At 40.9% G+C, this 10,000-nt stretch overlaps 2 protein-coding genes across 2 annotated transcripts in view; one reads left to right on the top strand and one right to left on the bottom strand.

The window, feature by feature from the left end:
- Nucleotides 1-5,126: 5,126 nt before the first annotated feature.
- Nucleotides 5,127-6,780, bottom strand: LOC138017514 (uncharacterized). Its single transcript, XM_068864580.1, has one exon. It carries the CDS (start codon nucleotides 6,726-6,728, stop codon nucleotides 5,127-5,129), a length of 1,602 nt encoding a protein of 533 aa, XP_068720681.1. The 5' UTR covers nucleotides 6,729-6,780.
- A 1,489-nt stretch (nucleotides 6,781-8,269) lies between these two features.
- Nucleotides 8,270-10,000, top strand: part of LOC138014935 (leucine--tRNA ligase, cytoplasmic-like) — a 16,471-nt gene continuing 14,740 nt past the window's right edge. The window contains exons 1-3 of the mRNA XM_068861830.1: nucleotides 8,270-8,288; nucleotides 8,406-8,457; nucleotides 9,689-9,752. Coding sequence (XP_068717931.1) covers nucleotides 9,689-9,752 — 64 coding nt within the window. The 5' untranslated portion in view covers nucleotides 8,270-8,288; nucleotides 8,406-8,457. The remainder of the gene's footprint in view (nucleotides 8,289-8,405; nucleotides 8,458-9,688; nucleotides 9,753-10,000) is intronic.

The raw sequence follows: 10,000 nt of genomic DNA, 5'->3' as shown, positions 1-10,000 counted from the left end.
GAGTGTCGCGGTTACTCTGGTGTTGAAGTTGACTCAAAACTGTGCAAGTACCACCAATGTTTATGTATCAGTGTAAAGATTAAAAACGTGTTTTACTAAGTCACATCCTTCGTAGTATCTTTAGTTTTTTTCTGAAAAGTCAAAAATATGGGTCGGTCGGACGATAGTAAACGGAGCAATAAAAGGGAAGGAGGTGACCTTATAAAAAATACCATGATAGACACCTGCTTACCTTTAAAACCTGCAATTTGGAGCTCTATGCATGCGAAATAGCTGATGAAATCACTGAATGAATGCTATTTTCATTTCGTTTGTGGAAGCGGAATAAATATTTGTGATTATGTATATTGTTTTGACTGGCTGGAAAATCTTCCGACTTCATCATTCCCTTCCGTCGGATACAGGCCTTTGAAGCGACAGTCATTGCATGCTATCTCTCTCAAACATCATTGAAATCTGTAATAACAATTAAAATACAATTTTTTTGGCAGGAAAAATGCGACAACACATAGTATTCGATCGCAAACGGATTTTTCTTTCTTGCAGCTTTATTGGAAATCAGCTACGATACTTGTGAAAAACGAGCGAGAATAACATCGCGTGACTCTTTAAATACGAAATTTAGTAAGTGCTCCAATGTCGTGTTTCCACCGAACCGAGAGGCATTCGTTGTTGCCTTATTTTGCAACATGCTTTGTTTGATTTATTACTTGTTTTCTCTTTTTGTTGTTGATATTCCGCCGAGGTTTGGGTCAGTAATTGATAATTTTGCTATGAAAATCAAGCTACTTTCAAATGATTGGGAACTTGGTCCCATTGTAAAGGTCACCTTTTTGTTTTTTTCGCAGAGTCGTGCATATAATGTTGTTTTCGGTTTATGGGAAAAAAGTACAATTTCAAGTGTAGTTGAGAGTTTGCCATTTTTCAAACATTTGCAGCCGTCCGACTGATCTACTGCAATTTGGTTGTATTTTGACGCGTCAGGGCAACTCGGCTTTCAAAACAACTAACTGAGCTATTGTTTCCCCAAAAGTTGCTAAGGAAAGGAAATGTATAGCATTCAAATTTTCGAAAAACATTTGAGATTCATCGTGCATGGATTGTATATAAATAGTCGGTTTATTTTTTAAAATTGCACCGTAACCAGGATGAGACATGTTGTGAATCTGAAAGACGTTCTCTGGTTAAAAATTGGTTAAAATTATAAGCTTTCGGCTATCTATCTATAGCCTTTCGTTAAAGGCTATAGATAGATAGCCGAAAGCTTATAATTTTAACCAATTTTTAACCAGAGAACGTCTTTCAGATTCACAACAGGTTTATTTTTTGTTAATTTTAAGAGCAACTAGATCATAAATTTCTCAAAGAGTCAAACTTTGTTACTCACATAACCTTACTATTCGCCTTATGGACGTCCATCTTGTGCTATCAGTTCTTTTTGGTACAACAAGTTTCTGAAACTCTGTTACCTTAAGCGAGTTTTTCTATATTTAGCAAATTTTTTTTTCTTCTTTCTCGCTCGACTCTTGTCGCAATTAAGCGGCCGGGATATCATAAAAGAACTCACATTGAGCAGCAAACAGCAGCTTATCCGTGCCGGTAAGAAGGCAGAGAAGTGCTTTTTCCCTCTCTCGAACACTTTTTGTCAATTTCCCACACAGCCGGGTTCTTTTTGATATACTTTGGTTTTGTTGAAGGCTAATTGTTTTGGTAGTATTTGCGTTTGCTTAAAATGCTATAACAAAAATCGGAAAGCAATGATCAAAACAAAGAAATAATTAGAAACGTACTATTCAAGGTGTCTTATTTGTTTGCAGTTTTCCGACATTTAGTTTTCAAAAGCTGCCTTTAATGTTTAGTCAGTGCGTATGCCCTATATGCATGTTTGGTTACTTATTCGAGGCGCGGACTCATAATACGTATGTCTGCCTCAATGCCCAGGATATTTTGGCAGTTTTAGTGATGTTAAATGAGCCAAGAGAGCTTTCATATTCATTGCTCATGGAAAAAGGATAGGAAGGCTGTAACAAAAAAGTGACACTTGTGTAATGTTTAATTTTCTGGTTTAGTGCGTTTTTAATTTTGTTGCAACTTGATCTGTGAGCAAGTGATCGAGTTTTAATTATATTTTTGTTGACAAGGTTGGCTGCGATTTATAATTAATCTGCAAGTTCTGCCTTCGACTGACGAGGTACATAGCGTAAAAGTAACGAAGATGTCGAGATTTTTCAAACAGTCGCCTTTTGAAGTTTTGGGATTCGTCAACACGATTATTTTTAAGTTAATAACATTGTTGAGTATTTTTTTAATTTGGGGTTCTACCCTGCGGCCATAAATCCCCGACTTCAAAGTAAGTGGCTTACCGGAAACACAGATATGAAATTCGTTAGTGTCTTTGTTTGGAAAACGTAGGCTTGGGTACAGAATTTATTATGTTGATTATGTTGCCGGCTGATTGCATCTTCAACATGTATTTCTCAGGCAAACTTGGAACTATTCAAGTGAAACCTTATTCCCGAGGAAAATGTATCGAAAATTTGTTGCAATTGTGTAGTGGATTTTGCATGTGGAATGTAAAAATCGTGTTACACGAGTTTACTCACCGAAACAAGACACACAAGTCCTTTTAATTCAAAGTTTTCGTGATTTTCTTTAGCCGTGATAAAGTTGTTTTAGCAGCCATCAATCGTTGTGCAAACTTAAACCAGAAAAAAAAGAAACAATATCTCGGCCCGCAACACATACATAATTGAAAGTTTTAATATATCCTGTCCTTTGTTCACTTTATTTCATTGTTGGGTATCTGTAGTAGACAGGCCTTTCATATTTGGAAACGCTACGTTTTTCTCTTGTATATAGCCCTCTACCCCACACTGCCATTTCAACAACCAATTTCGTTCCGAGATACCCGGGATGCCAAAGGTTTTTTCTCTCGTAGACATAAGCGTAAGGGCACCTTCGGACTTGAAGGGGGGGGGGGGGGGGGAAGGGGGTGACTTTCTTGCCCGAAAAATTACGCAATGCCCGAAAGCGTGAGGTTTGAAATCGGGATGTAATCGTAAACGTTCACCATTTTCGCATCTATTGAAACTGGTATCATTGGAAAAACAGTTTAATTGAGAGCTTGCATACTCAATTCTATCAACAGTCTCAAGGTAATCTAAAACGTATTAAAAGAAAAAGTTCTTCCTTGCACGGTGCAGTGAATTAATGCTTGCCAAGCAATAACTAATAAAATACGCCCCTGTGGTAAATGCAGAAGATTTGGAAGAGAAAGGATCATGGTTAAAGGGCTTACCATGCACCCAATCTACAGATATTACAACAGACATTTAGCAAAGGCAAAACTAAACAAGTACATTAACGACGTGCGCGCACTTAATTTTATCTAATGCGACTTGGTCGTCGACTTCCCAAAAGATCGTAAGGGTTTTTGGGAGAAACCCAGTTCGCCATTTGGGATATGTACATTTAATGAAGTGTTTTTAGCTTGCGGTCACCACCAATTATGCTTGGATATGACGTCAGTTGACCTTTGCGGTATAACTGTACCCTGGCAGGTTTCAGTCGTTACAAAAATACAAAACTCTGTGAACCCTTTCCTGAAACTAATGAAGTCAGCCACAAAGATCAAGTTGTCAATCGGCCGCTCTACTTGTTTACTTACAGCACCCCTCAAAAGCACTCCAATGTCCTTTATTGCCCATAAAATCAACTAACATTCGAGTTATTAATTGCACTGAAACAATTCCAAAACGCCTGGATGACAGCCGTTGTAATCCAACCCTACAGATGTTTTAAATTGTGTACTTAATGGGTGGGTTTAAAGCCGATTAAATGAAGACTTTTTTCCTGAGAAAAACCAAAACCAAAGTAATTGCTTTAGCCAATCAAAAAGGAAGGATAAAATCAAGTAAACCAATCAAAACTCGAACTAATATTACTCGTAGCTGACACAAAGCGCGGGAAATGTGCACGCGCAAGCCACGATTGGTTTTGGTTTCACTTCTGATTGGTTGAAAAAATGGCGCGAGAACTTTGAACCAATCACTCAGTGAAGTAATGCAAAACCAAAGCAATTCGCTAATTACTTTCGATACTCAATTGAAAACCGCTCTATGAGATATGTGATAACAATTAAATTAAAACCATGTAGGTCCACTCCATGTCCCCTTTAACCCATTGACTTAGAGCGAGACTTATAGATTTTACTCGTCAGTTGGGGACGCTTTAGGAGTGGAAATGGAAAAACATCTTAAGAGCGCTCAGGAGCTTGTTCAACGTGCGTCCGTGCATTCCAAATCGAATAGGAATTTGGTAGTGTTGGTTTTTGAGGAGAGAGGAAAACCGGAGTACCCGGAGATGAATGTCTGGGAGCAGAGTAGAGAACCAACAACTAACTCAACCCACATATGTCGCCGAGACCGGGAATCGAACCCGGGCCACATTGGTGGAAGGCAAGTGCTCTCACCAATGCGCCATCCCTGAAGAGGGTAAACGTGCCTTTTCGCATTTGTGATGCCATCAAGTCATTTGGGTCGGTGATTATGAAAACAGCGATTTGAACAATGCGCATAATCTGTGTTGTGAGTGTTGCCAGCACTGTATTATTTCGAGAAGAATGTTGCAAAAATTGATGCGAAACTGAAAACGTTTCAGAGTAGAAGGTTGAAGCCCCAAAAACGAATTTGTCTAGAGGAAAGCATTTTACAGTCGTTTAAGCCTCTCTTGTGCAACCATTCGGCTTTTATTTTTCCCATAGAATTGTTTTAGCATTTGTTTTAATTGATGATGCCATTGCTATTATTATTAATATTATTATTAATATTATTAATTTTAATAATAATAATAATAATAATAATAATTATAATAACTGCACACTTTATTTCCATGATAAAAATATTTACAAACATTAAAATATCTCCAAAAGGTAAGAACTATAAATTTACAAGCAATTAAGTATTTCTCTGTTTTAAAACTTCAAAAAAAAGAAAATAATAATGATAATAATAATAATAACAAACTTTATTGAGCACTCTTTCATAGAAACTTGAATCTTACATGTATCTGGTAAAAATAAATAATAATAATAATGATAATGATAAAACTCAAATTAAATTAAAAATTTAAATGCCGGCGGTGGCGACATTAATCCGGCAATCATCAAGAGAGTCTCCTATATTCCGGAAAGGTACTCGGGACCCTCTTATGCACGCATGTACTGATCTTAAGAGTTCAAATGAGATGACAGTTCTGAGCCAATTAATGACGTTGTTATAGGGCTCACCGTCCTTCTGTACTAACTTGTCTGCTAAGTGTTTAAGAAATCGTTGGCACTCATTTCCCCTCCCACCGTTCGTTCCGAAAACCAAGGGTGTAAAGGATCCCATCTCGACCTCAAGCACTCGTTGCTGATATTTCCGCTTTTTCTCCTCTTCTTGGTCTTTAAAGACTTCGGTTGTCGGCTTGCTCTGGTTACATTTGGAGTTAACATGCGTGACCCTGACGTCGAAAAATGCTGTAACTCCTCTAGACCAGAAATCTCCCGCCTTGATGTCTAAACGTGCCTCTGAGCTGGTAACTGCGCTTCTAAGATGCATCCGTTCGTTGTCAAGAGGTAAGAGGCGTGGCTCCGCCTCCACATTCTTACAAACTTTGGTGATGAATGATGTCAGTAGGTTTCGTACACCATCATGCCTTTGTGCCACAAACCCTCCTTTTTTACAAGAGAGGGCGTGGCCAACATTGAATCTATCCCCACAAACGCACTGGGCTGGTAGGTCGGTGAGAGGCAAGTTGTAACGTAGCCGCAGAGAGTCTCTGAATTCTTGCTTGTTAAGAGCTAGACCTTGATCTTTGAGGGGGATCGCGTTAAGCCAAGAGCTGGCCCCTTTGTCTCTTGCTTGATTGGCCAATCGAAGAAGATCAGGGGAGAGGGTGGAGTCAATCGACTCCATTTTTGCCTTTTCCCTTTCGGCCTTTAGCGCCTGGTGGTGACGTTTCAGCTCCTCTACGGAATTTTCGCCTGTTATCATGATGGTACTCTGAGTTGTTATGGAGTCTACATGTGCGGCTGTGATTGATGCTGATGCGGTAAACTGTTGTGGTGCTTCCGATCTCAGATCCGGCACGCCTAGTCCCCCTTGGGCCGTTGTCAAGGTAGCGAGTTGGCGCACTTCGTCGGGAAGGGGCTCTGTCTGGCCAAAGAATGTTGGAAGTAGTAGATCGTCGATTACCTCCTGGACTGGGTCGATATAGTCCTCAAATGACTCAATTGTGCGAAGAAAATAAGTAAACTTGGACTTGAACCCCTTCGTAAAAGCGATATACGCTGCGTGGGGCTGATTCTTAGCAATTTCTGATAGTGTTTCAAGTTCCCCTTTCCATGCACGCACTTTCTCCTTACAATACATATCCTTGTATTCTTGTGATCCAATGACCGCTCCTAGATGACGTTGACCCTCAATAGTGATATTAACTTCATCACCGAATACTCTCGCTGCTTCTGCGGCAGCTTCCTCTGACTTTACTATAAGCCAACTCTTTGACCCATTCACAAGGTAACCGAACTTCTCTCCTTCCTGACTCAACAGCTTGTACCAATCGTAAAGCGATGTGATTACTCCACCGCCTGCCGAATCATCCGCGAGCCATGCTTGTTTAACCCCCGGGCAGTGTGCTCTCAAATAATAAATCATCATTGATGTATTAACCGAGTACCAAGCCATAGCAAGGGGGTCGCCCTGTGTTGTCCCCTCCTGTGAGAGTATTTCACCTCCCCCACAGATGAAAAGTCTAGATGGGCTTCTGTAGGTGTTTATTATATAAAGCGCTATTTCCTTGCATAAAATCTGAATGTTGTGCAAAGCTACAGATCTGTTCATTTGGTTAAATGCATTACTTGCATCGATCAACAGTACTCCATCTGACCCCTCCTCATCAAAAACCTGGCTCATGGCGTGTATCGCGGCCTCTGCCCCTGCGCTGTGGCCTGCACAAACTTGTAGGGGCCCCGCAGCATCCTTGATATCCTCTTTAAGGAACACGGACACAGTTTTACCTATTATCCGTCTCAAAACCTCTCCGACACCGATTGGACGAATTCCCGGATCTTTGTCGAGCGGTATAAGCCTGCATGATGTATATGCCTCCAACAAAGACGGGTGGTACGACTTTGTGAGTAGTTGTCTTGTAAATATGGCTAGCTCTTCCCTTAACATTTTCCCTTCGTTCTTAAAATTCTTTGAGCATAAGATCCGTTTGTAAATTTCGGAATCCATTCCTGATGGTCCCGCGGAGCCTTTGGTTCTACTGGCTGACTTAAAAATCATTTCCTCATCTATGAGGTCAAACACACCTGGTGGGATAGAGTTGATCGGGCCATGTAACAGGCTCTCCTCTGCAATCTCAGCGGCTTCTGGATGTTTGTCTTTTAGCCCTTGCAGGACTGCAGGTGATAGATCGAGCAAACCTGATGAACTCTCATTCTCCAAGAGTTTTAAAGCTGCTGACAGTTTTCCTTGCATAACAAGCTTTGCGAAAACCTTAGAAAGATCTTCCACTGTTCTTGCCTTCTTCGAACTCTTAAACTTTCTCTGGATAAATCTCACTTCGCTGAGCAACTGGCTAAGATCTCCTTGCCTCCAGAGTGTTAAACGGCGCTTTAATGCTGCGCTATGCTCTTTACTTTTAGAAGTTGCGGAAGGCTTTTGCAGGATCAGGGTTGGAAGTACCATGAAGGCCTTTAAAGCGATTGAGTTCAGGTCGGAATTGACATTGAATTGCCTGATCTAAAAAGCCAGTTCTTCGACGAAACTCTTCCCGGCTCGGCCAGACGGTAGATTAAAGATGTTTCTCCTGTAGTGGACAATTTCATCATAGATAGCATTTATTGAATTGCAGAAGCTTTCGTGGCTGATATCGCCCCATTTTTTGTTCTTAATTTCAGAGGGAAACACCTCGTAGTCGGGCAGGTTTGGCTTTATTTTTTGATCTGGTAATTCGCTGGATGGTCCCGTGGGGGGTTGTTGGTTGCAATCGCGTGACTGATCGATTAGTAGGCTATGCAAATTCGATTGCGCTGAATTAGCATTTTCAACTTGGCGAAGACTTTGATTTCTTTGTGAGCCATCTTGAATATTATTTCCTTCGAGTACCAACTCTCTCTTGGCCGGCTCGCTCTCAGACTCAGAATACTCTCAGAATACTCAGAATCTGGTAATATCCACCATTCTCATGACTCGTAATACGGATAACACAGTGATAAAGTGAGGAGAAATCAGATGCTGGTGAGCCTGAGGGGTTTGAGATGGTGGGTGTTACTTTTCATCCGGTCGATTTTCGTGGCGAGGCCCTGCTGTGAATGAAACTGGATCGGAGATGAAAGGTATTTTTATTTTGTTTAGGTGGCCCCAAGGCATCAGAGCCAATGGATTCTTGTTACTCAATTCTGAAAAGGTAATAGCTTAAGTTACGTCACCATTCGTGTTATCAAGTGATAAAGAGATTCCGCGAACACCTTCGCGATGTTGAGAAGAATGACAAAGATGCATCTAAGCCAGTCGCTCGTCATTTTAATCTCCCTAACCACTCCAAAAAACACATGGCTATCTGCGGCCTTTCCCTACATCTAGGTACGACGGAAAGCCGCAAGAATCTAGAACAAAAAAATATATCTTCCAAATCGGCACCCTTAATCCTCACGGTATTAATGAACGCTTTTCATTTAACTAATATATTCCTATTTTTCACGTTGCCATGTTACCACCAATAGCGTAGCTCCTACTCTACTATAAATACTACACGTAACCAATAATTCCTCGATTCGCTCTGACGAAGGGCTAACGCTCGAAACGTCAGCTTTCAGAATCTCTGTACGGTGGCCAATTTACATTATCAACTCCGTTGATAAAACCAAATTTTGGCATACGACAAAAGTCTGGCAGAACTTCTGTCAGACTTTTGTCGGGGGATACTCGGAAAAAATCCGAATGCTCCTTCTAGCAGGAGTCGATTAACCTACGAACCTCCGGTGACTAGTTCGGATTCTCTACCACTGAGCCATAGGAGACTCGAAGGAGCTTAGATCATTAAACGAGAGCATCCGAACTAGTTATCGGGAGGTCGTAGGTTCGATTCCTGCAAAAGACCACTCGGATTTTTTCCGAGTATTCCCGAGTCATCATTGATTTTAACTCATTTTTTGCCCGTTTCATACAGACATCGAGCAACTTCTCAAAAGACCCGAGAGACAAGTTAAAATAAGTGAATCTTAAGATTTATGATGATAACAAGCACCTGCCTGTCGTTCGCCGTTTCACGTAGAATGCAATGCAGTACTAAATCTCTTTAGTTGCAAAGAAATTTTCGTGTCAGCCTGCGTTGCAAGCCTTTTCGGATGTGGGGTTCACAACGAAATGAGAACGCGAATCGAGATTTTCAATGCTTCAGCCACGCAAAAAATGAAGCGAGTGCATTAATTTCAGAGAGAGGGGAGGGGTATTTTCGCGCGACCAGACCAGAGTGCGAACAAGTTTCTTCAAACCTCCTCTTCTACACCGTATGCTTGCTACGAAGCCTAACCCCATGTTTTATCTTGACTTTTGGTTTATATGTTCATCGCCCGTTAATGTTGAGGAGTTTCTTCTTTCCTGCAGGGTAAAGTGATCTTTATTGTTTTTATTTTTAGATGTCAAAATCGACAGGGAACTTTCTCACCTTGGGACAAGCTGTGGACAAATTTTCAGCTGACGGTAAAGGCAATTTATGTTGCAACTGAGTGACGTAAAGCCGGAACTATAGGGGTATTTACATGAGACCGAGACGAGCTCAGACCGGCATGAGTTCGTATCGGCTCCATACATTTCTTTTCATGCGTTTACATTAATAGACCAATTCGATATATTAAAATTCAGTCCTAAACAAAAGACATCATCTCGAGGCTCTGGGGAATAAATGTAAGGATTTGTATGAGTTTATTCCCCAGAGCCTCGAGATGATG

The sequence above is a fragment of the Montipora capricornis genome, chromosome 9, assembly GCF_036669925.1.
Source record: "Montipora capricornis isolate CH-2021 chromosome 9, ASM3666992v2, whole genome shotgun sequence".
Taxonomy (NCBI): Eukaryota; Metazoa; Cnidaria; class Anthozoa; order Scleractinia; family Acroporidae; genus Montipora; species Montipora capricornis.
Note: the sequence above shows the minus strand (reverse complement) of the source record. Positions and strands in the feature narration are given on the sequence as shown.